This window comes from Melanostigma gelatinosum, assembly GCF_949748355.1.
Source record: "Melanostigma gelatinosum genome assembly, chromosome: 17".
NCBI lineage: Eukaryota > Metazoa > Chordata > Actinopteri > Perciformes > Zoarcidae > Melanostigma > Melanostigma gelatinosum.
In genome coordinates, this window is record NC_136650.1 from 13,271,220 (window position 1) to 13,299,102 (window position 27,883).

General features: G+C 44.2%; 2 protein-coding genes across 2 annotated transcripts in view; both read left to right on the plus strand.

The window, feature by feature from the left end:
- Window positions 1-1,183: 1,183 nt before the first annotated feature.
- fbxl2 (F-box and leucine-rich repeat protein 2) lies at window positions 1,184-14,829 on the plus strand. The gene is made up of 14 exons (XM_079288714.1): window positions 1,184-1,322; window positions 5,356-5,417; window positions 9,742-9,796; window positions 10,517-10,591; window positions 10,875-10,969; window positions 11,503-11,667; window positions 12,082-12,208; window positions 12,917-12,991; window positions 13,102-13,229; window positions 13,359-13,419; window positions 13,535-13,579; window positions 13,940-13,996; window positions 14,116-14,328; window positions 14,697-14,829. Exons 1-14 carry the CDS (start codon window positions 1,293-1,295, stop codon window positions 14,802-14,804), a joined length of 1,296 nt encoding a protein of 431 aa, XP_079144840.1. The 5' UTR covers window positions 1,184-1,292; the 3' UTR covers window positions 14,805-14,829.
- Window positions 14,830-19,986: 5,157 nt separating this feature from the next.
- Window positions 19,987-27,883, plus strand: part of clasp2 (cytoplasmic linker associated protein 2) — a 52,131-nt gene continuing 44,234 nt past the window's right edge. The window contains 2 exon segments of the mRNA XM_079288716.1: window positions 19,987-20,872; window positions 25,479-25,557. Coding sequence (XP_079144842.1) covers window positions 20,675-20,872; window positions 25,479-25,557 — 277 coding nt within the window. The 5' untranslated portion in view covers window positions 19,987-20,674.

Here is a 27,883-nt window from a genome sequence, read left to right on the forward strand (position 1 = left end):
CTGTTTTCGATGCACATTAAGTTATCCAAACAATTGAATAAAATAAATTTTCTTTCATATTTCAACTTCCCAAACATGCACTATTATTTAGATTCATGCGCGAGCTTCGTTGAGTCAAGTTATTCGTTTAAAACACAACTGAAGTGTGAAATTAAGTTTTTTGGACTCAAAATGTCTTTTTAACTTTGAGCAGATTAAACCTCCTGACACATAAAGTATTTAAGTTTAGCTGCACCTCAATAAACTACAATACAATACAAATGCTACTCACACATTGATTGCCACCACCACAACACTTTGAAAGGGGCCATCTATCATAAAGATCACATGTTTAATGCAGGACTTTCACTTGTAGTAAAGTGTTTTTTTACATTGATGGATTTCAATAAAGGAGTTCCTTTAATCCCACTGTTGATACTTAAGCACTGGATCTAATACAGGAGTGATAGAGAAGTCAGTCCAAGTTTGTTTTGGGTGTGTGTCTGCAGGTTGAAGCCTTCACGTGACCGTGTTACACATCTCTAATGGCGACAAAGTCTTGGCTCCTGAATCTCGCGTCCACAGATGCGAGTTTTTCCCCTTCCTTTATCAGACCCACGGGTTCGTGTCAGGTCACGTCTCGGTGCTGTAATATCCGTGACTGCCACGGCGAATGCGGCCAAAAAGGACCTTTTGTCGTAATTCCCACCCCCCCCACAATCAAAACAAATCGACCACGCGTGCTTTACCCTCAGCAATGACGCCACGTAAGCCCTCCCCCTTCTCCGCAAGTAAAAAACAAAACATTGAGGAAAAACGTCCGTGTCAACCGCCGCACGAGTGCTCGGTGACGGGAGTGAGCCGTGAGAGATGAAAGCGGACGTTAATTCACCGTTTCCCGTGTGTTTGTAGCAAACTTCGAGGATTTAGGGGGCCAGCTGACTCGCGCTGGAGCGATGAAGGGAGAGGCGGAAGTGAAGTCACTTGACAGACCGTCCATGTTATTATTGTTATTTTCGGTAGCCCTGTGATGAGACGGGCTGGGGAGCCGTTGGTCTCCGAGACAACACGACCGTTGACGTTACCGCAGGCCGCCCCGGACCGACACCACCCTCGCCGCCGACACCTCCTCACTGACCCGGAGACGGGAGCCTCGCTGACGGCTGGAGGGGGGGAGGAGGGTGTGAGGACCCAGCTCCAGCTCGGGTCCTACAAAAAAAAATAAAACGGCGACAAAAAACAATAAAGGCGTTCGTCAAAACGACTCGACTGGTGTCAGTGCGGCTGTGTAGCAGGGACGTGCCGCAGCAGACATGAACGGTATCACCAAGGGCCGGTTCGAGGTATGACAGAGGGAGTGGACCACCAGCGGTTAAACTGTTTGCTTCTAGTAGACGTGGGAGTCTGGGGGGGGGTTGTATAAGCAAAGTATTTGTGCGTGTACGTGTGTTTACGTGTGTACGTGTGTGTGGTCGACCGTGCTCCTAATGTTGCATGCAGTCAGGAGCCGAGGCGTTTTGTTGGTCAAGGGTAATCCGAAATCCTGTTATTGTCCTGTCGCGCCAGCAGACAGCGACAACATGGAGCTCAGGACTGCGGGACAGGAGGGCTGTGGCTGAGGAGAGTCAGTATATCAGGGCCGAGGCTGGCAGGCTCTGTCGCCTGAGGTGACAGGAGAGAGGGGGGGGGGGGGGGGGGGGGCTGCAGATGGAGAGTAATGTTGTAAATAACAGGAGTGAACAGCATTCAATTAGTCATCCCTCGGGTTTGTCAGACAACACCGCGACACATACCTGTGAATGGCAGGTGCCACCGGAGGGGTTTGTGTGTCTGTCTGACACTACAGATGGTCCTTTAGTGGTAGAGAATCAATACCTATGAGTGCTGTGGTAGACCATGTGTCCTCACACAACCTTTCCAGGACCATTTTGCAGGAGAGTGGTAAACACACACAACCCTTTTGTGTGGGTTAGAGCTCGATGCAGTGGTGGAAGAAGTATTCCGATCTTTTACCTCAAAATACCTCACGGTAATATAAAAAACAGCAACACTTCCCTACAAGCGTGTTTTACCTAAAGATAAACTCGTAATGCAGGCAGAGCAATCCATGTCAGTGTTATATTACTTGTTGTTGTTAATGACACATTATTGTGTATGTGTAGCATCTTATGTTGTAGCTGTGGTATAAGATACTTATTATTACTAGGTAGTAATAACAATACATCATATTTTAAAAGATAATTGTATGCTTTTGTATTTAAAACATTGCTTTTCAAAGTGACCAGTAAACTGCAGGACTAGTAGCCTCACACCTGAGATGACGCTTTATAACGCACACCTGGAACAAGCCCAAGCCCACTTGTAGTCGCTGCATGCCTCGGGTTTAGAGTTGCCACATGAAAGCAAATGAACACATTAGATATGAGTTCCGTGTTCAATTTCTGGCCTTGCAGTACAGGTTCAGAAACCAGATTATCACACCCACCCGGTTGTAAACTGTTTAGGAATAGGAGTACGACTGCAGAGAGGAACTCCCTGCTTGGGAATGCTGCTCTGCTGGCACAGGGAGCGAAGGCCCCACAATGCTGAGGTGATAACCTTTAATGAAGCACGCGTACCAGAGATGAACCTCGCTGTCACAATGTCAAGACTGTGGCTGACATCACACACAACAAATACTGCGCTCACGCCATTCCACCTGGAAACTTCTCCATTGGGGTTTGGGTTACACACCACTTTGCTAACAATTATTTATTCATTAATTGATTATTGTTTTCAGATGATTTGGTTCAAGGTTTAGTCTATACAAAATAGTGAATTTTGTATGACCAGCAATCCAAAAACCAATAACTTTACATTGATATTAGAGCTGCAAAGATTAGTCTATCAGACGATTCGTCAAACGAATGAAATTTAGTCGATTCTTTTTAAAACAACAATGCGATGAGTTTTTGTGGTTCACAAAATGTGAGAATTAGCTGCTTTTTCTTGTCTCATTCTACAGTAAACTGTCTTTTTGAGATTCAAGATTTTTGACAAGCTCTCGACTATTATGCTGAGTATGATTAATATAGTATCATTGGTGGCAGCGGATATGAAAATAGCTGAACTTATGCTCACCTGTTGGTCAACATGTGCGTATAGGAGAAGACGTTAGGTCAACAATATCGAACGGAAAGACTCCGGCACAGCGTCCCCTTCACTTCCCCTCAGAGATAGTTGATAATAACAATGTTTCAGTTCATCAGGTTATTTCCAAAATATGTCTGAAATGTTATTATTAAATATCTCTGACTGCAATTGAAGAGGACAGCGTGCGGGAGTGTTTCAGTTCTATTTTGTAGCCCAAAATGATAAAAAGGCTTTATCTGCACTTCAACATCTAGCAACACAGTAAAACTTGTTTCAGTTTGCACATTTCAACCAAAACACGAAAAGATTATTTTGCCTCTGCTGATTTTCAATCCTGTCGTGTATAAAGCACGTCAGATGAAGAAGGAAGGAAAGGTCAAAGGTGAGTGATGTGTTGCAGAGGTGGTTCGGAATTAAGTCTAAATTGAGTCCCAAATCCTAAACCACCTCTGGCTTTAGAGAGACACTGAGTCAATGAACTGAAGGCCTTGTCTCTTCCTACCACTCAGCACACACAGTAGAGCACAATTAACTCTCAGATTACTCCACTGAAGCTGAGTGACATCACGGTGGTGAAGGCTTTATTCTGAAGCGTTTATTCAGAGATTTTAGTTGAACCTTCTTTAAGTAGTTGCCCCTAACCCTCATGGGTAGAGTGTGAGAATGTGTTGTTCAATACATGGGTATGCAAGAACCAATAAGGGAAAAGGTTTTAACTGTATCCTGGAGCTATTATTGGATGTGGTTAAAGAATAGGTTCTGGTCTGTTTCAAAGCTCTTTGTCTGCTGCGTTGTTAACTGAGCATGGACGTAAACAATCAAACCAGCTTTGTTAATCTTCTGCTGGACCTTGACTGGACCAACTCCCTCTCTTCTGTCTTTTGGATCCCATTTCCTCTCAAAAGGCCTTCACCGTCTCCCTCCCTCTCCTCTCTTTTCACCCTGATTTTAATAATGACTTCTGTCCATATTTTCGCAGTAAGTTCCTGCCTGTAGCAGCATTTCTTTGTTTGCCTTCTGTCTCTCACTTCCTCCCGCTCCCCCCTTCCTCTCTCTCTCTCTCTCTCCTTTATTGCTTTCTCTTTCGAGGAGAGCTTGCGTCTGTGATGGAGATAGCTGGAGCCAAGACGTCGTCAGAATCCACCTCTGCTCCCCTTTTAGATACGACTCCTGAGTCTTTGAGGATACTAGTGTATCAGCGGCAAGGCTGCGTGTCTGCAGAGGCACAGCGAATGTGGGTGTTTGACGCAATTTAAATTCATGGCTGAGTACGGCCCACCTGATCTGGAATGTTCTGCCTCTGTTCTTGACACAGAGCGGTCTGACTTGAATCACCTGTGAGTGTGTGAGTGCGTCCCCACTCAGCAGATGGCCAGACAGCCAGCGACTAGACTAATTGAGATAAGCATGCCAACAAGCTGACCAGGCTGACAGAATTATAAGCTTTTGTAAGCCAAATGTAGCTCTGGCTTGTTTATTAGCATCGCTTAGGATGTAATTCTCTTTATTTCTCACTAGTAGCTGGAAGGTTTTACGGTTGTAATTTATTATTAAAGGATAGGTTCACATTTTTTCAAGTCTGTCATAAACCAACAGGCACATGTTCACATGTAGCCTACATTAAAAGTGTTGTCGGGCGATCGTTCTTCTTCTCGATACCGTCTACGAAGAGATGCCTTTGCAAAGCATTTTCAATGCAACCGATAAAATATCGGTCACAGCACAGATTCTCTCTCTGTGCTTCCTTGCTGAGATGCAGTGGAGGGTTAGCAGAATTTCATCCTGAGAAGACGAACTATGAAATATTCCAATTTCATTTGACTAACTCTGACTGCTGAAGCCTCGTATCGCTGAAGCTTCAGCTGAAATTCAGCAAAAAGAATTCTACGGAATTAGCAAATGGATTTTGTCCCCCATCACATTGAAATTCCACAAAGGAGTGAAATCAACGGGACACAAAGTGCTTTTAATGTACATATAATAATATAAGGATCATTTTAAGACTTACTTTTAAAAAAATGTAACTTTCAGCACATTCTGACTTGTCGAAAGTATATACTGTACAGCTATGTATCTAGTGTTGTCTGATCATGTGCTTTCTAAATTATTTTGATGTCTTTAAGCCATTTTACACACAGCTTGTGTCTCCTTTTTGTATCATTGCCAATGAACACCTGAAACACACAACACACAGACACACACACACACACTCATTGTTGTTGTTTCTCTTGTGTGTCTTGGCAGGTGTTCTCAAACAGCGATGAAGCGCCCATTAACAAGAAGCTCCCCAAAGAGCTTCTTCTCAGGTAAGATTAATATTAACAAACCAAGCCTCCATGCACGCACACACACGCAGACACACACACACACACACACACACACACACACACACACACACACACACACACACAACAAACCCTGGGACAAGGGCTCAGGACAGGGTTACTCATCAGCTGAACAATTATGTGGAGGTGTGTTTTTGTATGATGTATGTTGGTCACTAGTCTGAAATGAGGTTTTGTTAACTGTGTGACCTACAGACCAATATTATTGTCTTACAGCAGCAGTTGCACATGACCCATGAATCTGACATAACACACACTCTCATACGTGTCCGTCCTCCACTGATTTATATATATGTGTGTGTGTATGACTGAAAGGGATGCACCTGCATGTATCTCTGCAGACATGATGTAGACCAGGGATTCCCAAAGTGGGGTGCGCGCACCCCTGGGGGTGCGCGAGCTGCCTCTAGGGGGTGCGCGAGAGGAAAAGTGTAATGGCGGTCTGATGGTGTAATAATATTAAATATTTAAAAAAAATGTAATTTTAATTAAAAAACTGTCAGGTGGGACATCTGAAGCTATCAGTCGTAAAAGAGGAGAGGGACAGAGAGAGAGAGAGGAATCGGAGGCGAGGGGAACGGAGAGGTGCGTTGGGAGAGACCGGGAGAAGAAATCGAGCCAGAGTCAGAGGAAGATGAGTCGGATGACACCGAAAAGGAGGAAGGGATAGCACAGACAAATCGGGAGCACATCGGCCCATCGCGGAGTCAAGGTGAAAAAAGAGGAAACGAGGGTGAGCATCAGACTGGGAAAAAAAGAGGAAATATGATGAAAAGTATGTGTGTCTGGGCTTCACTTGGATTGGCAACGCAGATTCCACAAAGCCACAGTGCGTGGTGTGCAGTGAGGTTCTGGCTAACAGTCTGAAGCTCTTATTTACGTCGCCACCTGAACACCAAGCATGCCAGTGCAAGTCAAAAGCCCCTTACATTCTTTATATCCAAATTGGAGGAGTTACAAACAGCCAAAAACAACTGCAGTCTCATTCATGTGTTGGGTCTATAAATGACGCACTACGGGCTTCATATCTGGTTACAGAACAGCGAGAAAGGGGCTACCGCACACAATCGCCGAAGACGTGAGCTTGCCAGCTGCCAGAGAGATGGTGGAATGTATGATTGGGGAGAAAGAAGCAAAAAAGTTGGACATGATCCCGGTGTCCAACAACACTGTGTCGCGCCGCATCGATGCTTTGTCCGAAGACATCCTGGCTACATTAGTCGGTCATTAATTGTAAATTAAATGTGATAATCTGCCTCTGAGCCTGTGCGTGTGTCCTCACATCCGTATTGCCCTTTAAAAGTGACGCCTTGTGTAACTGAAAGTTATTGAAACTTTGTTGCAGTGTTTCAGGGCGTTTTCACACCTTCAGTTCATTTGCTTTGTTCCGATTCAGGGATTAATATGATACAATGTTGCAGTTGCTCCTTTGTTCGGTTTGTGTTCACACTGCAACATTTAACAGCGGACTAAATATTGTAAACAAATGCCACGCGCGAGCAAACTGTTCTCTCATTGGTCAGATTCTTATGCGGCTATGAAGGCTTAAAAGGCTCTGTTGCTTCTTTTTTTTTCTTTTTTTATTAAGGGGGGGGGGGGGTGCGCGAACCCGGTCGGGATGTAGAAGGGGGTGCGCGGCCTAAAAAGTTTGGGAACCGCTGATGTAGACTGTTTATTTCTGCCCGTTTGTGGTGTGTGTGTGTGTGTGTGTGTGTGTGTGAGAAACAGTCCTCCTGGGCCTATGCAAACTGTGCATGCGTGCTATAAATAGCTTGTCTTAGCTGGTGGGGAATTCCGCAGTGCTCTTCTGCTGCCCCAGCTGTGCTCCACAGAGACTACCAGTACACCCATTACCACCAGCACTACTTTCACTGGTGGGCAGAGAAATCACATGCACTTGCTGGCTGCAACACACGATCTACTGCCACGTGTGTCATGTTGAGACACTTGCACAACATCAGATGTGAGGAAGACGCATTGTTGTGGCAGGTCATCTTGTTTTTAAACCATGGAAAGTGGGTTGACTGGAGCCATTTGTTTTTGCATTCTTCATTTTGTTATGCCGAGTCACCGTGTTTCACAAGAAGGGACTTTATCTTGTCCCTGATTCATTTGTATAATGCACCTACACATCAATGTAAAGACATTTTGAACACAAAAATCACATGTGGAAAATTAGTTCACACCACTCTTATAATTACATATTAGGAGTATAGAGGAAATCAGAGGTGCAGGACAGGAAAGAAGAAAAATAATGTTCTCCTACTCGAGTAGTAGTAGAACATTATTATTTCTCTTTAGAAATACTGGACCCTTTTACCCTTTCAGGCATTAACACTTAGGGCTACATCTTACAATTATTTTTCTCATCATTATTAACGAGTTCATCATTTTGTCAATAAAAATGAACTGGAGTCCAATGTCAGAATTTCACGTTGCTCGTGTTATTCTTCCAAAACCCAAAGATATGTAGATGTGACAAAGAAAAGCATCAAATTGAAGCTGTTACTTTTGGATCAAAATAGCTGCTGATTATAATAGCAATTTTCGTAAAGTGACCCGAGCAGAGGACGTGCAAGCAGACACTGCTACATAGTCACGGTCACCAGCCAAAAAAGTTCTGGAGTACAGATGACCCGTGTCGTATGTAGTTGCAAGTACGCTTCCAGAGGGATATTTGTTAATTGGTCTTTTAATTTGTTTAATTCGCCCTCTCGTTAGCGGTACTGTTCATGTTTAATGTGTCACTCGTGAGCGAGCCCGGGTGCCTGGCTTGTTTCCGCGTCTGTCTGCCTTTCAGGCGGTGCATTGTCAACAGCTGTTATCTAGGCCATGCAGCATGGATATTAATTGTGAAAACTGTGCCGCGATATAGAAGTCAGAGAGCTCTGAGGGGTTCAGGGTCCTGGAGCCCTGACTCAGCATCTTCCCCACCAACACACGCATTCATGTGCGATTGTAGTTACTCAGGCAACCACGGCGAAGGCTTGACTCTTATCTTGCCATGCCTGAAAGGCCAGGTGTACAAATGGGACTATGCTCCATTCAAATCTCATGATGTACCATGTCAGAAAAAAACAGGCAGGATTTGACAAAGCAATTAAAGCCAACATCCATATTTTCAGTTCTTGTCTGTGTTCAGGGTTTTCTTGTGTTACGTAAAGTAAAAAACATACGTTGGACGTCTGAATTCGCTCTATCATATTACCTGTTTTGAAAAACTGAGTGATACAGCTATAGTCCATCTGCCTTCAACAGTCTGTCTCCATCAAAACTTCAGGGCTCATCTCAACCGTTGTGCTTTTATTATCAAGCGCAAATGTCAGATAGGGTTAACAGGTCTCTCCAAATCAGACTGACCTTCCTCTGAGTGTGATTCACAGAATTCTTCTGTGGTCGGTAAAAGGCTTCTCTCGCGCGCACATAATGGAAAGTCAGATTGTGTTTGATTAAAACAGTCGGTCGGTCAATGATCAGCGCCACGCAGCCGTTAACCAGTTATCAGAAGGGAGATCGATTAGGGCCTGCTTAATTGGTCAGCTTCTCTGGTGTCCTGCAATCACTCCAAGGACTGTGTGTGTGTGTGTGTGTGTGTGTGTGTCTTTGCATTGCTTTGTCGATTGTGTGCATGTACCCCCTGATACAAGACTCCGGTATAGATTATACGGACATGTCCCAACATGCCCTGGTCCCAACGCACATCAAAACACACAGCCTTTGTCCGCGTCTATATGGAGGAAACAATGGCCGGCTCCTGTTTCCTAGGGTTAAAAGGACATTCAGACCCCAGCTGCACTCAAAGCTTTGGCAACATGACAATTCTCTGAATACCTCACATTTTCTATAGATTGGCCCTTTAAGGCGCCTCTATGAGCAGCAACCATTCAATCAAATGGGAACACAGACGACGTATACATGTCCGTCCTTCTGTACGTATGTATGTGCGTTTGTCTGTCTTTCTGTCTGTCCCATGCTGTCTGTGGCCTTGCCTGTCTGAGTGCCGGAGATTACTCATTTGGCAGATTAATGGATTGAGCTGACCCAGTAGCCGGCTGCATGCTGCCCTTTGTGGCGGACCGCCCCACAGCTCAAACACTGCCTGTCTCTGTGGGGCTCTCCTGCTTCCAACCAAACACCACAGGGGATTTTTTTTCTGCTTTCTACAGACACATACATGTCTTAAATCACACAAAAGGAAAGATATTTAAATACAAAGTGAGCTCTTTATCTGAGAGTGATTGTGACAAACTCATGCTCTTTTCTTTTTTTGTGTGTCTATTTCTAGAATATTCTCCTATCTAGATGTGGTTACACTCTGTAGGTGTGCCCAAGTTTCCAAGGTAAGCTCTTCCCTCTCTACGCCTCCAAACATCCCACTAACACACTCATTGGTTTAAAAGAATGGTTTAATGTCATTCTAAACGATGGTATGGTTGAATTAAAACCGGTTTACCATTATTGGAGTCTCTAGAAACATCTATAATATTGTGCCATCTGCTGGTTAAGAGTAAGTGGACCGCTGTTTAGCCAAAGTGCACCGCAGCTGAAAGCCATTTGTGAATGAGCTATCTGTGAATAATAACAAGGGCTTGGCACGTGCACTGTGAATGCAGAGCTGTGGTGGCTGCTTCTCGTACAACAACTCTGTGTTTCTATTCGGAAAGTGTTATTTCTCTGTGAATAGACGTGTTTGATCTTATAGTTTACGTGTTGTCTTCATGCACGTGTTCAGTGTATCTAAATTTCCGATCCTTGTTATAATCGGTCAGCAGACTATTTTCTTGATTACTCGATCAACTGATATGACTATAAAGTATCGCATTATAATTTAGAGCCCATCATGATGTCTTCAAGTGTATAAAACAGAGAATAGTAGCCAATCATATCATATAGCGGCTATAGATGGATATAAGAAGTGAAAACGGCAGCTTCGGCACCTGCTTCGGGAACAAAGAAACAGAGTTCATTCATTTCTCCCGCATATTATAACAGGGTCACCGTTCACCTCTGTCTGACCAACCTGTCTGTCTCTGTCAACAACCTGTCTGTCACCCTCTCAGGCGTGGAATGTCCTGGCCCTGGACGGCAGCAACTGGCAGAAGATTGACTTGTTCAACTTCCAGACAGACATAGAGGTGAGCGGTGCATTTTCTAAAGAGAATAGGAGGACGAGTGAAGCATGGACAGTATTTGAGTGTACGCGTGTGCTTGTCTACATGTCCTGCACGTGTGTGTGTGTGTTTGCGCGTGTGTGCTTGTTGAGTAGCATTGTCCAGCACACGGCTTAACGCTGGGTTTGGTGCCGACTGTGACGTCGCAGCTGATCCTGTCCTGTGGCCCAAGTCATATCACTCTCTTCTTCTCTTCCCATCTATCTGTCCATCTCTCTCTTCCTCACTTCCTCACTGTGTCTCTCAGGGGCGCGTGGTGGAGAACATTTCCAAGCGTTGCGGAGGCTTCCTGAGGCAGCTGAGCCTCAGGGGCTGCCTGAGCGTGGGAGATGCCTCCATGAAGTGAGATTGTCATTGTCACTCTGGCATACATGCATACAATAAGTGTGCCGCTGCTTTGACTTTTACAAAACGTTCATCTCTTGTTGGTTTGATTACTCGCTGCTTTCATTTAAAGTGATTATGTTCATGTGGAATTATTCAACGTTTAAGCAGTTTGGGCCTCTTCAGTCTCAGGGGACTCACTTTGTACTGTACACACACACACACACACACACACACAGAAAACAAAAGAACAATAGGGGTATCTTTTTTTTAACATGAAACTGTTGTACCTCTTTATCTGTTCATTTACATGGTTTCTCTTGAAGGTATCCATAACCTCTATAACTGATTTAAAGAAGTACAAGCTGTTCTTTGGAGAATAAGTCTTTCGCAAAAAACAGGAAAGCTACAGTAGCGGCACAACGACCTCCCAGGGGCCTGAAGATGACTCTGTTAATTAGCTCCTGAGCAACTCCGAGCATCTTACTTCTTATTTATTCAATGAAGCGACTCTTGAGTAACTCCCTTCCTCCCTCTCTACTGTTTCCCAGGACATTTGCTCAGAACTGCAGAAACATCGAAGTGTTGAACCTGAACGGCTGCACCAAGATCACAGACAGCACCTGTCTCAGCCTCAGCAAGTTTTGCTACAAACTCAAACAGCTGGATCTCACCTCCTGTGTGTCCATCAGCAACCACTCCCTCAAGGCCGTCAGGTAGCACCGACAGACTTTGTGTTGTTACCCACACCGATATATAACATAACCCTTATCATTCCTGACAGAAGGCTGTTCTCAATTCCTCCGTCAGCCCTCACACACAATATGTAATAATCTTATATAATATCAGACAATTCTTTTTGTAATGGACATCAGTATAAAATACAAGATGTAAAACTGTCTGAGTTAGCGAGAATGCTAATTAACATCCAGAGTCTCTAGGCAGGTAACACAGAAACATTACAAGTGACAATATACGGATACAAACATACAATACACACGTAGAAAAGACGAAATAGATTGTCCAACGTGCCAAGTTAAACGTGATCACAGTTCTGGTTTTCCTCATGCCATTGAAGCCATATCTTCATGTGGTTCACATGTATTGTGTGTTTCTATCTTGATGCTCAGTGATGGCTGCAGAATGCTGGAGATGTTGAACCTGTCATGGTGTGACCAGATCACACGTGATGGCATCGAGGCTCTGGCTAGAGGCTGCACTGGTTTACGAGCTCTCTTCCTCAGAGGCTGCACACAGGTACTATTTATTCTTTCTTTCAGTTGGCATTTTAGGCTTTCCTTTTTGGAATTTTAAAGCATTTTGACCATTTCCAGAGTCTTTTTACACCATTATTTGAAATGCAATACTTACTAAAGTTTTATGTTTCCCAAATATCATAGAAGACAAAGAAATATGTATGTGAATCCATATATTTTAAGATAAAAACCAAACCACATTATACCGCACACTCCTTTACCACTGCTGAAACAGTGAAGCAAGCCACACTGAAGAGAACTTTGCCCTTTTCCCTACTTACTGTTCCCAACACAGTCCAGTTTCCATCCCATGGAATTTGGGATTTTGTTTTCCATAATCTTATTGGTTGGTCTTTGTTGATGTAGTGGTTTGTGTCAGGCTGGCATCTTCTTTTTCTGCTGCCTCAGTTGGGCCAATATTTTCTGAAGCCAGTGTGCTCAGTTTAAAAATAAAAATAAAGTCTAGTCTGTATTTCTTGCCTGTAAAAACACCATTAAACCCCCATGAATCATTGTGTTAGGACTCAGAGTCACATGTGAATTGATTTAACTCATTGGAAAAAGAGGATGTAATTGAGGAACGGTTTCTCCCATCAACACACAAGAACTCACACACACACACACACACACACACACACACACACATATATTAAGGATTGATCCAGGTGTGTAGTTAACAATACTGTGCATTCTTTTAATCTTAACGCAGCTGGAAGATGGAGCATTGAAACACCTCCAGAAACACTGCCCAGAACTCACCACCATCAATATGCAGTCTTGCACAGTAAGTAAAACATTTGGTTGCGGTATGGGGGGGGGCAGACTGATGATAATGCATGACGGATGCATCCGTATGCCTCCATGTTGTTGTAATTTGTCTGTTGCCTCCAGCAGATAACTGATGATGGCCTGGTCAGTCTGTGCCGAGGATGCCACAAGCTACAGATCCTTTGTGTGTCTGGCTGCAGTAACATCACTGACGCCTCCCTTACTGCAATGGGGCTCAACTGTCCCAGACTCAAGTGAGAAAAACACACTTGTCCCACCGTCCTTCGCAAGTAATCTGACAAGGTCTAAGATCTCACCACGCTAAAACATACCCTCAGAGTTGCCTTCACGCGTTGTGTTTTTGTGCGTCTGTGTGTTCTCAGGATCCTTGAAGCTGCACGTTGCTCCCATGTCACAGATGCCGGGTTCACTGTGCTGGCCAGGGTGAGTTTCATTTTGCTCTTTGTCCCGTCTTGTCGTCTGTGAACCTTTTCTTGGGTCACCCATTTCAACCTCGATATCTCTGAGTTCAGTTGATGATTTCTGCTTTGCTTCACAGAATTGTCATGAGCTCGAAAAAATGGACTTAGAAGAATGTATTTTGGTAAGACAAATTTGTTTGTTTCCTTATTTATTCCCACCATTGTGCTCATGGTATTTATCTATGTTGAATCTGGTATTATTCGTGGCTTTGATTGATTTGTCTGAGTAGAGATTAGATTCAACAGACACATGTGATTGTGTGCATGGCAGGCTTTGTCTCCAGCCAACAGAGAGAGTAAGCAGTCACTTAATATTTAAATAGTTTTTGACAAAAAGCAGAGAGGGAGACAGAAAAGCAGGGACACGGGGGAGAAAAAGTTTTTACCGGATACAAAACCAGACACAAACATGCTTCCGCAAACGGTGAATTAACTGTCTTAAGACATGTGAGAACAGTTCGTGAATCTTGTCCTCTCCTCAGGTGACAGATAACACCCTGGTTCAGCTGTCTATCCACTGCCCTCGCCTGCAAGCACTGGTAAACATTTACACCCGCGGTTCTGATTTTGTGCCAGGCTCATCCTGTGTGTGCATACGTATGGAGCTTTAATCCATCTATCCGTTTGTCTTCTACCCGGTTTGCTCTGTCCCGGGCAGTCCCTGTCCCACTGCGAGCTGATCACGGACGATGGCATCAGAGCTCTGAGCAGCAGCACCTGTGGCCAAGAGCGCCTCACCGTGGTGGAGCTGGACAACTGCCCCCTCATCACTGACGTGACACTGGAGCACCTGAAGAGCTGCCATCGTCTGGAGCGCATCGAGCTCTACGACTGTCAGCAAGTCACCAGGGCTGGCATCAAGCGCATCCGGGTCAGTGGAAATCATAGGGGGGGGGGGGGGGGGATGAGTTTGTTGTTAAAATCACATCCCCGCTCAGTTCTTCTCTACTTTATTTTATCTGAAATCATACACTGTAGTCTATACTTGATTGAAAGAAACCTTTCGACGTTTTGGGAAATACACTTATTTGCTTTCTTGCAGTAAATTAGAAGAGAAGATTGAAACCACTCTCACATACCGTATGAAAATATGGTATTGATTATCTCATCTGACGCTCAACAAGTACGCGAATAAGTGTATTTCCCAAAAATGGTTGACCGGACGCAGACATGTTTGTTTTTTTCCTGTCTTTTCTGTCTCTTTATACCCTCGTATTAACACACCTCCTCCCTACACAGGCCCACCTCCCAGAGATAAAAGTCCACGCCTACTTTGCCCCAGTGACACCCCCTCCCTCTGTACATGGAGGTGGCCAGCGTCTGTGCCGCTGCTGCATCATCCTCTGACAGTGGAGGGCCAGGGGGGGCCACCTCTGTCTACAGGTCCTGCTGCTCTGATATGGGCTGATGGGATTGGGGAGGGGAGGGGGAGGGACTGGGGTAGGTGTAGGGGTGAGGAGGGGCTGGACCCACTCACTGCTCCTGGTCACTGATCAATACATAGACTGATCGCCCCTGATCAGTTGAACCCGCCCCTCCTCTCTCCTCTTGCTCACTGATAAGGATTGCAGCAGCCCCGGGTTTGGGCGTGGAGGGACGGGTGGAAACGACATGGATGGACTCTCTCGCTCTCTCTCTCTCGCTCTCTCTCTCTCGCTCTCTCTCTCTCTCTCTCTCGCTCTCTCGCTCTCTCGCTCTCTGTTTCACTGTAAAGACAGAAACAGGTTCTCCACTCCATCCTGCTCCTCACACCCCTGACCCCCCCACCTGTGGGTGAAGAGGACTGCCTCTGGACAGCTGGAGATGGGGGGGGGTCTGAACAGTGGAACTACAATGCATCATATTTAAACTAAAAGAAAAAAAATGACAATGTTGTCAACTTGGACAACAATTTGCACTCTGTGGAGTATCATCTCAACCAATCACATGACACCTCTACGTGACCATCCTGTGATTTTATTCTGCTTTGACCAACAAACACGCAGCACGGAGGGAGAGGAGAGCTGGCTTGTGGGAAATGGTGATCTTCAGTGAAGCTTTGGAACAGCCAGCTCAACTCTCAAGTGTGAAAGAGAAAAAAAACCAGGAAGTACAGAATGGGACATTGTGCATCTGATAAACTTTTTTTGAAATTTAGATTATGTTTGTACAGAGAATGTTTTGCAATGGAAAAAAATAACAACACTTCTGGCAATTCACTCAAAATTTGGGGGAAATTTTCTTTTCTTTTTTTTTTTTTCAGCGCTTATTGTAATTGTCCATGCCTGTCTATCCAGAGAGGGAGATATGTTTGTCATTGTTTTTGAAGTGGAAAAGAAGCAACTGCTGTTGTTAATGACACAATAAGGACCTATGATTCTGACCCTCAGCGTCTAATCGTGTTATGTGGACTCTGTATGCTGCTGGGATGAGTGGCCTCTCCTGTGTTCTGCTGTTTATGTTGGCCCTGATCCAATCCTGTCAGTAGCCCTGTGCACTAGCTCCTATTTGACCACTTAAGCATTTGTTTACATCTTGGATTCGGTTAGCACCACAGACGAGCCTGTTTACATCAGTAGGTTTCCAGTCTCCCTACTATTCAGAGTGAGTTTAGTAAAACTGTGGTGTCCCCACTGTTTTATCTGGACTGTGAAGTCCATTATTCAAATGTATTGCTGTGTGTATTTGGATATCAATCAGGGATAATGTTGGTGCAACCTTGCTTCAAATAGAAATGGGAATTAGCTTAAAGCTGAGATAATAGTTTTGAGAATGTGAGCAAAGGCACTTCAACTTTTTGGACAATCAGATGAATTTATGTATTTGAAAGATAATTCAGTGAGGTTTTGGCAATTTACTGATGATGTAGGATATAAAGAATTGTCTGTATTCAGTACGCCACTCGCTTAATAAAGCAGCAAATGAGATAAAACATGAAATGATTTAGAAATAGCATTTAACATAGATCTGGTGAGCCAGTCTAATCTATTAGATTTATCTGCGACAAATTCCCACTCATCCAATTCTAGAAAACGCATGTGACAACAAGAATACAGTGACTGAAAAGCGCCAGAGCCAACAGTTTATTTCACTGTATACTGACACTCCCTCTGATCAACAGGATGTATTGCCATGCAGAGTAACACTTGTATTGGGCTTGAAATATTACTACTCAAAGCACTGAAGATACAACAAACGGAAGCAGCTCACATCTCCACGCTAAACAAGAGACTGGCAAGTGTTGTGTAGTGCCAAGTGCTCAAAGACTGGGGAGCTCGGCAGGACAATGGACATGACTGAAACAACGAGAGCAGACGGAAAGATGAAGAAAGTCTCAGATGGATACATAGCTGACTTGACTGGCTGTGATACTAATTCCCTCTCTTTGACAGCTGTTATAACAGTTTTATGTTTAAGAAAATAAAGAAATAATGAGAAAAATAAACAAATGAATAAATAAAGTGACGAACAGTAAATGTGCTTTGTCTCTCCAGTGTAAGATTTTGTGTCCTAGTATCTAAAGCAGGGGTGTCAAACATACGGCCCCACGTCATTTTATGTGGCCCGTGAATTAACATTACATATTTCAACATAAAGACGTGTTTAAATATCACAAAGATTGTGGCTCCTATGGTGTGTTTGTTGGTCTGGATAAAGGAGCTGATTATTAGGGGGGATGGGAAGGGAGGAGATAAAGGCGGGACAATTCATGAAGTAATCAGGGAAATGTATACACACAAATAATTGGATTTTCTTGATTAAAGACCCCCATGCTGCCTGGAGACCCCGGTATTGGACGCTGTAGTCATCTGATCCTCTTTTTGTAATGAAGGATTTGTAGCAGAACCCTATGTGACAATGTGACATTGTTATCTCTGGAGATCTCTCAGAGCGTTGCCTGACTGATGGAGGAAAGAGACCAAATCAAGTGACTCAACACAAAGTTCTCATCTCATCTCGACCTGATCAGATCTGATGTGCTATTGTACTTGGGGGAAGCAATCACGATTGATGAGACAATTTCTACCACTCTGTTCTTCAGTCTTTCTCTTTCCACCCTGAACTTCCTCCACTCTATCAGCACATGTTCAACAGTTTCTTTACAGTTGCATATCTCACATTTATCCCACTCTGTCTTTTTCAGAGAAATGTCCTAAATTTTAGGACATTTCACATGTAAAATACACGTGATTGTTTTCCAACATTTATGTGTTGAAGACAAAATATCACCAATGAATTGCCTTCTGATCGTTTTCTGCCCCCTCAGCAACGTGTGATTTAATTAATTTTCTTCAAATACACACTGACCAATCAGAGCTCGGTACGTGGACCGTTAATGAATATTACATAATCACTAAGTTTATAAAACTACATATAAGTATATATGCTCATGCTCATCTTTTAGTCCAGCGTGAAAGGTAATGGCTCAGGAGGTGGAGTGAGAGAGAGAAAAATAAAAATAACGGTAAGACAAATAATATTGTGTTCATTGAATCAAAGATACTAAATGATTCATATAGTAAGTAAGACGGACAAATAATCTTTGAATGACTTTGAAAATGAATGAAATTGATTATGAACAAATAGACACAGCATACAGTCTGTAGGTATGTTCCATAATATTACTTTGTTTTTATATTGTAGACTATTCTAGGTCACTTTCTCAACGAAACAGAGGCTCCTACTTACTTTTTCCCACCAAAGGGAACACAATGTCAGCCCGTCCCATCGTAGAGTCAATCCGAGTCGCTCTCTTCGCAGCAGCCTCCTCCTCATCGTCGCTCTCTTCCCTGTGTCCTCAAGGCCGACGACATCGATCTCAGGGTCCTCCTCCTCTTCAGGTAGCCCATACCTGTACCTGTCAATAATACGCTCAAAAGCAGCATCAAAAGCATTAAAATCAAAAGGTTCAGCGTAACGAAAAGCAGGGTCAGCGTGAGGGAAAGCAGGGTCAGGGTCAGCGTGAGGGAACGCAGGGTCAGCAAAAGCATAAGGAGCAGCGACAGGAACAGCGTAGGGAACAGGGTAGTAAACAGGGTAGTAAACAGGAAGAGGAACAAAGCCTTGTTGTTGTCCCTCCATCACAAAGTGTGGTGGTGGGAACTGCAGCTCACCCTCAGCCTCCTGAAGCCAGTCCACATGAGCCGCACCAACGCCAACCTCTTCCTCCTCGTCCTCGTAATCAGGAAGGACCGAGTCGTCAGGCATAAGGGCGGCATCAGGGCGGACTGAGGTAGGAAGAAAAACATTTATTAAAACAAGCCACCAACGAATACAAAGCCACCGCTAGTCTGCTTCAAAAGGAAACTATTTCAGTATTTATCAGGAGCAAATTATGAAAATGCTATTTCCATGTGAGACCATAGCCACGGTCCAAACTTATTCTATCGGGAAAGGCCAGTGTGCACATTATCACCAGCCGAGCACTTTTAAAAAACGCTCTTACATTTGGAACTGGATTCAGAAAACGTCATTCACATACACTAATACAATCAGACAACATTTGCCCAAACTATTTTTCACTTCATAGTGTATATGCAACCTTGTATTGGTAAAAGCTGTTGTCCTCCATTGTACCATGCTGTACACACTGCAAAATACTACACACAAATACTCCATCATGCTCTAATAGCATCTGTTTCTTCACTTAAAGAACATATTGGCTGGGGTGCTGTGCAATAAACACATGTTAAATTGTGATGAATGGATCCAAATCACATCCATTTGTTGTCGTTTGTTTAAAGAGCACAGTAGCAGTAATGAAGGACTAAAGAGCTAAAGTGATGTGGAGTTGTATTCAGTCAGATTTAGTTATTTGGCATACAGTACGGTGAGGGAAGAATGGATCAGTTTAACCCTTGTTTGCACAACACAATTCTACATAACAACCCTGTTCACATTGTACAGCCATAATAAAAGCCAGACTACTATATTATAAGTCAGAACAAAGCGTGTTGCATCATAGTTTGGACCTTGTGGTGATTCTGACTCTATTCAGTGAGAGATGACACTGCCTCCAATACTATCTAAAGTTTCTAATAAATAAAGAACAATAATCAAATGCAGAGACAGTTATTTACCAATATGTTAGGAGTAGTTACATTTACACAGTCTTACATGTACGACCGTGATGCTGATGTGGCCCAGAGTGAAAATGAGTTTGACACCCCTGATCTAAAGAGTAATGAATAGTAAACTGCGGCAAACTGAACAGGCCACACCGTAGTTAAACCGCTAGATGTCAACCAAGAGCCGTGTAGACAGCAGACACGCCCACATACAGAGTGCGGTTTGTTTGATTCATGACTCTTTTACAGAAAAACATACGTTATCTAGTCAGAAGGGATGAACACATACTTCAGGTTTTTACTTAGTTAGTGTATGTATGTCTTTATTTAAGCACAAGTGAGGTCCACACAGCACATCTGATCATTTGTAATTTTACATCAGGCATTATGCTGGCTAGCTGTGCGGTGCCCGAGGACCCATCGGCCTGATCGTTGATCGGTTGCTCCTCCTGGTGGATTGCAGTCACCGGCAGCGCGCAAGCTTTCAGCGCCTCTCAAACGGGTTTAGCGGCAGCCGCGATTATTTACCGGATTAAAGTGAAACCAGTTAGCGCGGGACTGGAGCTGAGCCCTTATTGTGGACGTTTGGCGCAACTTTTGCCGCTTTAAGGAGCCGACAGCTGAAAGACCAGCGGACTTTCTAGTGGTCATGGAATAAGAAAAGCGAAGTGGAGCCAGGCGCTAGGCCTGCGGGAGACTAACGATAGCTAGCTGAGCTAGCTGATGGGAGGCAGTTCATCCTTGTTTGGGTCGCTGTGCTAACTAGCAAGGTGCTATTTTGTTAGCATAACAATTAGCCAACGAAGGGTTTGCTGGCTTGTTTTGATGTTGATGCGCTGAAGGAACCTGCTCGGGTCCACCAAAAATCCACGTTTCCTGAACTTTCTCGAAGTTTTAATTCAACCCTTCGAACTAACATTGTATAATAGGGAAGCTAGCGAGCTACGTCTTTGTCGTACAAAGTGGGGCTTTTTCATTCGAGCAGAGGGGTGATTTGTGCGGTACAGTAACCAGGATTTTCTATAAGGGGTTGCATGTTGATGACCAAACATCAGTCAGACACACAGTCTCTCTGCCCCTCCACGGACCTTCAGCTAGCATCGTCTCCCCGACCGCTGTCTCTCGTCCTCGGCCGGCTCCTGTGGCTGGCCACACGGCACTGAGTGCCCGATGGAAGATCATGACAACATGGACTATTTTTACCAGCAGGTGCTGCAGAAAGATGTCACCCGTAGGTTGCAGGTGGGCCAGGACCTCGTTGACTTCCTCAACGACCCGAACCGCTCCCCGGACGTGGAGCAGGACAAACCCCGGCTGGATAAGACCATGGACGAGCTGACGGGATGGGTGAACTCCAGCAATTTCAAGGTGAGCGAGAGCTTGGCCAGTCACCACATGAGGGTATCGCATTGTCACTGTAGCAGTCATCCTCTCGGGCTGTTCATGAATTATTTTTCCTCCAGTTTATCTGGAGCTGGAGGAGAGAGAGAGAGAGGGGAGTAACGGGCATGTTATGGTTCTCGCCAAGAGGTTGGTTTTAATGCGATGAACTTTAGCAGAGAAATGGCCTTTCAAACGAGCTGTCATCACCCAAGTGGTCTGGAGAGGACCATCGGATATCACTGACCAAACTGTTGACCCCCTTTCTCATCTGACTAACCAAGATAGACTTTTTAATTCGCGTTTTTATGTACAGCACTTCTTACCAAACCTAGACAAAGCTTAAGGTTATGTGTTTCTGGTCGTCTATTCCTGGATCACTCGTTTAGATGTCATCCCAGTGACAGAGCAGGACTTTGTCACATTCCTTTGGGTTGTTAGAGGTCATCTTGTTTGATTGGCTGAGATTGTGTGTCTGTGTGGACCCCATTGTCAGGACTGTGGACCGCTGTAGCGCTGGATGGGATGGGGGAGGGGTTAGCAGACTCATTGTTGTACCAGATGCTTTCTCTCCATCGCTCGCTCTCATTCTCTCACACATCCAGGCACTCTCTCCATCTCTCTTTTTCCATTTTCACATTTTGTCTCCCCATTCTCTCTCCTGCTTCATGTTGTGTGTGTGTGTGTGTGTGTGTGTGTGTGTGTGTGTGTGTGTGTGTGTGTGTGTGTGTGTGTGTGGGGAGGGGGGTAGAGGCCTTGTTCACACTCTGTCATATCTCAGATATGTTGGAATGTGACATTTTGTGCCACGGTATCACCCCGATCCAGACAGCGAGACAAAGCGGTCTGCGATCTTTTTCAAGGCGGGCTGAAATTTGAAGCCGGGGTCTCTTTTTTGAACAGATTGAAATTGTCTGCACTGATGTGCAGCAGGACTCAGCAAGGCTGAGAGTGTGGAAATAGTACATTCAGCTTAAAGAAAAGCATCTTCTCTTAGTCTCAAATGTTCTTTTGACTTGGTGGTCATTTTTGTTGTCATAATCTTTTTAATACAACTTGGAAAACTATTTTCTATTTACACTGCGAGGTAGATAAAGATGTGCCAATACTGCTATTTTGACCAATCCAACTTTATTGAGCATTTGTTTCCTGTCATTGACAAATAAAGACTTAAATCATTAGGTTTAGGTTTCAACAAGTTCCCTCTACGCGTCCTCCAATTCCTGAATTATTACAGATTCCGCACTCCCATGATGCTCTGGTTTTGCATCTAGCCTCCTCATAACAACAGTAAGGTGCCAGTGCTGTGTTTTAGGTGATTAAAGGAGATAACCGTAAAATAACCGTGGTTGCATGATCCTCTCAAATGACTGACCAGACCCACCATGTTTGATGTGAAAAGGTGAACCTTTAAATCCACCTCCATGAATTTCATTTCCAGCTGTAACAAGTTAACGTGTCCCTTTGTTCAGATTTGTTCCTTCGTGTGGACACATACAGTAACATGAGCTCAGTGTCTGGCAGTGATGACAACCCCCCCCCCCCCCCCCCCCGGAGGCCTTCCTTCAGCAGGCTTTTAGTGATGCTGAGTGGCTGCCTGTCAGGCAAAAATTAGCTGTGAACAAGATGCTGAGTCAGCACAGAGAGAGGGAGAGAGGGATGAATGGAGAGCTGATAAAAAAGAGGGGGAATCCAGAACGGGAGGAATAAAGGGTGTACGGGTAGGTGAGTGGAAAATACAAGCCTGGACTCATAAATACTTTAAATGTTCGGAAAAGGCGACTATCGCACCACGAAGTTCCTCTTCTAGGAATGGATCAAATACTGCATTTCGTCTGTTCCATGGCCCTCTTCATCTCCACATTTCACCCCTGTGTCCTTGTCTGGGTTTGTTTTTGTCTTACAATTCGTCAACATCACCTTCTTTCCTTGTTCAGTCGGTAGAACAGATTCGTCTCATACGCTTTTCTCTGGCATCCTCCCAGAGACGGAAACAGAGGGCATTAATATTGCATGCTGCATCTCTGGGCAGCAGAGCCAGATGACTGTACTGATGGAGGGTTCATACTACCAGGCGGCCCCGACCAGACACTCTGATTTTGTGTCAAATATGCTTTATTATTTTTACATGCAAAAACCATGATGCAATATGTATCACAATGCACTTTAGGATACAGTGTGCACACTCTATACAGTCAGCATTTATTGGTTAAATGTATCCACTGCAGCATCAATATGTTGTTATGTTTCTATGTTTCTCTTAACCGGCCGTTCCTGTAAACTCAACTCGTCCTCCAGGTGCTTCATAGTAGAAACCTTCCAGTGAAGAGAACTGCTTTAAGACATCGTTGGGTGCGTTATTATGAGTAGAAACGTGTTATTAGTGGTGAGGAGAAGAGCTCCAGGTGCTTATTGAAGTTTGGTCAAATATCTCAAATACACAGAAAATGAAGTTATGATTTATCTTTCCCATTCTCTCGTCCTCATCCTCAGTAATGTTGGACAGAGCTGTGGGACACGGAAAATCCTGCCATCATTTAAATGTAACTGGAATAATATGACAAAAAATAAAGGCTGATGTAATCTTGAACCACACAAAACAAATGCATGTATCACAAATTCAGCAGTTTGCCTCATGCCTACCAATTACACAGAGATGACACATGAAAATCCCAAAATTTATATTTTTGGGCACCTAGTGGATCTATTAACGCTGCATCTTTTCTGTTGATTGTCTTGTTATAATGTTTAATCGTTCAATGTATTAAATATCATAAAGTAGTGAAACGTGACCATCACAGAGCCTGAAATTACCTCAAATGTCTTATTTTGTTCAACCAACTGTGCAGAAATATTCGATTTACAATCATCTAAAAGAGAGAAAACTAACAAATCCTCTAATTTGAGAACCTGGAACCAAGAAATGTGAGGCTTTTTTTTCACTCGCCAAATAACTTAAATTGTTGTCAACTAATTTATTGTCGATTGATATATTAATGGTGTAATTGTTTCATCATGTTGCCGTCTCAGCCTTGGACCTTTTAAATCACTTAAAGCCGCTCTAGAATCCAGAATAAAACCTGTACGTGGTGCGAATCAGCAGCCTACGTCTCCACAAAGAGCCATTCATTGGCTAAATATTTACCTCCAGCATACCTCAGTCACGCTGATGTTTTCGAGCCTGTAGTCTAAAGATGGCTTAGTCCACCTTACTGATGTTTGTTATTTGAGATGACAAACCCCCCCCCCCCCTTCATTTTCTCCTGTCCAAGGTAGATAACGAGCCCATCGGCCATCTCTCGTCCTCTGTCTCATCCTCAACTTCACTCTCTCCAAGTGAAGATGACATATGGTTGTGGGTGCAGAGTTTGTTGGGGTTTAGGGTGGAGGGGGTGGAGGCCTCAGAGCTGCTTCCTCGCTGTACTGTTTCTTCTCTCTCCTGCAGTTTCTCCTCCCTCCCCCCTAAATTAGGTCAGCATGAGGGAGTCATCATAGTGACCTAGAGCTCATGTTTCCTCTCCAGGTGATTTTTTTTAGTTTTCTGTGGTAATGCTTGGCCGTGATCCCTGTACTCCCCCCGCTTCTTGTTTGTGTGGTTATCTGGCTGTGCTCGTCCTTTGACTAAAAAAGGGAAAAAGAAACCGTAGTCTGACTCTCTACTGGAGGCAGAGAAGTCTGGAGAATAATGTTTTAATGGATTTTCTTATTGGACGGTTTTACCGCAGCGCTGCCAAAACAAGCATTCCAGGAGCACAGCGCAGTGTGGGTTGTGATCCTAATCAGAAACACAGTGGAAAACTCAGCTTCTACCACTCCACAAAAACCCAGTCTACCGTCCCCCAACTGTCCTATCACAAGCCAGACCTTCTCTTTAGACGACGGAGAAAAGAGATGAGTAAAGAGACCGTCGAGGAACGCACGACTTCACTCTACCATGTGGGTTTCTGGAAGTCATTTCACTTTTTACTACATTCTTATACAACAAGATGACATAATGAAAGAGGGCCACAGCTGTTGACACACAGCAACCTTTCTTAATTTAAATTGGACTTTTGTGTTAGTTTCTCGATATTTCTTCTGAGTATTATCTCTTTATCCATACAAACACATTTCCACTGCACGTCAGGGTCTTCTTCGCCAGTGAACGGACTGTATATTGTGTACTGCGCAGCGCTGCTCATTCAGTCTGCAGCCCCATGTCACTAAACCATCGGCAGGTACTGGAAGCTCCATCGACGGACAGCCTCTCAAACCTGCAGAGGTTGGCTGACTGACCTGCATCTCGAAAGGGAGACATCGGTTCCTTGCACGTCATGACAACATTACCTTCACAGCCTGTGCTTTTTGCTGAGTCAGGAACCCTCAGAGAAAGTTTGATTCAGCATTTGTTAAAAATCCATATAGGTTTGCCAAGATCGGACTTACAAGTCTTGTCAAAAACTCTGCAATGAGAGCCTGACTTCATCCTCAGCTCATGTGTCTTTCCTATCAATGCTGCCACTGTGTAAGCGGTATCGTTTACATGAAACGTACGGGAAACTGCTGTGAAATAACACGTACCTGAACCGTTACTCTTTCTCACCCTGTTTCTTAGGTGACACTGTTGGGGCTGGACATCTGTGGTGCGTTTGTGGACCGCCTGGGAGAGCATTTCAGAGGATACCTGGGCACAGGTGAGATCTCTAACCACCCCGGATTTCCTTTAGGTTATGCTCCGTTTACAGTTTACTCCTTCGTGAAGCGTTATTTTGTTCTTAAACTCAGTGTGCACAGAAAGAACTTGGTCAGTCCTTGAAAAAGAGATTGTGAGGATGTCTTTCTTCGTTCTGTTCATCAGACTCAAATGTAAATGTCTTCTGTTCATCGCTCCCTTATCTTAAGCTGCGAGTGCTAATAAATGGCAGAAATCGTTACTATTTCCCAAATTGTACTCAACAAAACTACGCTGGTACATGGAGTGTGATGGTTTGTTGTGTTATTGTATAGACTCCTCAGCATTATGATCTTCCACTTTGTTCCTCACTTCCACTTTGTGGTTCCTCTGAGACTCTAATGCCTCCACTATACATCTTTAGTCTCTATATTTAGGCTCTGAATGGTCTGTCGTGCTGTTGCTCCGTCTATTACAACCCAGAACCACACCTCACATTCAAATGACCTCATGCACTGAATGTGGTATCACATTTCATGCTCTCTGAGTGTGTGTGTGTGATCTCATTGCCAGCCCCTTGTGTGTGTGTGTGTGTGTGTGCGCGTGTGCACGCGCCCACTGAAGGTGTCACCAGCTGTCTTTGTCAGCCAGAACTGGCTCATGTCACCAACAAACACACTCAATCCTGCAGTGCAGCTCTGGGATGACTGGACCTGTGCAAAGTCTGCCACCACGCAGACACACTGTGTGTGTGTGTGTGTGCGTGTGTGTGTTTGATGATAAAAACATCTCTGAGCCACCGCTGGCTCTGGAATCTCGCTCCCTCCATCTGACTTCTAGCTCTCCTTTCCTGTGCTCGCTCCTTCCCACCCTCCTCTCTCTCTCGCACACACACACACGCGCGCGCGCACACACACACACACACACACACACACACACACACACACACACAGACAGAGGGGAGGAAGATGAGATCATTGAGACTGAGTGATCGTATTGATCCACAGGACTGACTCCGGGCTGCTGCCGTTCTACCGTCTGTGTTGTGCACTTTGACGCTATGCCGTCGGCCACCTTGCAAAGTAAATCCCTCAGAAGCCTGTACTTTGACTTCATTATACTTTCTTGTTTGCAACGTGACAGAAAAAAACAAAGTGGCGTGATTGGCCCAGCAGCTGTGTGCCAGTTTGATCGTCCTATTTGAAAAAGATGAAGCGAAATGAGTCAACCAGCCACATACAGCATTGTGTGTGTGTGTGTGTGTGTGTGCATGCTTACTACAGCAGATGACATTGGGGGCAACAATGTCACCCTGTCATTTTTTCTGTTTGAGGGTATTGTCCTTGTTGCCAAGGCAACCAGCTGTTATGGTAACATAATGTACGCACACACACACACACTTGGCACAGGAAAAGGTCAGATGACATCACTCCCCATGCTGTAGTTTCAGACTAGGAATGTGGAAGTGTGTGTGACACAGACCATTCTGTGTCTTATTTGTTTTTATCTCGTTGAGTGAATGTCAAAGGGAGGTTTTGAGTTTTATCTAACTTTTATGTTTTCCGTTTGATGGTCAAGCAGAGAAAGAATCTCCAGATTTGGCATTTTGTCTGTTTAAACATTGTTGCGTGTTTGGACCATTCCTTTAAACCAGAGTTCAGTGTGTTGTGAACTTTTGACTTTGTGAGTTAAAGGACGAGGCTGGTGATGTTTTTGTTACCGTCAACAAAAGACCAAAACCGCGAGTCCACCTCAGTGCTTTCTAACTCATCATGTCCATAGCACAGAAGCCCATTGGTTCTTCCTGAGCAAGTAGAACCAACACAGATGCATACTGTCACTAAAACGCTGTCATTACTTTCATTCATTTCTCAAACAGGAGTTAATAGTTCATTTGCGTCAACTGATTTTGGCGCGAGTGAGCATTAATGAAAGCAGGGCCGCGTATGTGTGGTCGACTCAAAAGAAACTAAGCTCATGTTCATTTACGAAGAAACATGTCGGCCGATGCAACTTCTTGGATCATTGATGCGTTTTTTTAATAGTTTTCGTAAAAACAATGGAAGTGTATGGCACAGAGGAATAAGCTCTATCAGACTTTGAGTAATCAGAAAATGTGTTCCAGGAACGAATCATTTATTTTAGTCTTTTCATGGGATGTGTTGAAAAGAATAATTTTTGATATCACCAGACTCTTCCCCAAAAATGATCTCTTCACTGAAGACTATTTGTTCATTTTGTTTCGTTAAAAGCTGTCAAGTAGCTGTTGATCTGATATTAAAGCTGAAAACACACTTAAAGCTGAGGGCCCTCCTGCTAACGCTGGTCCTGATGTCACAGAGGATTAG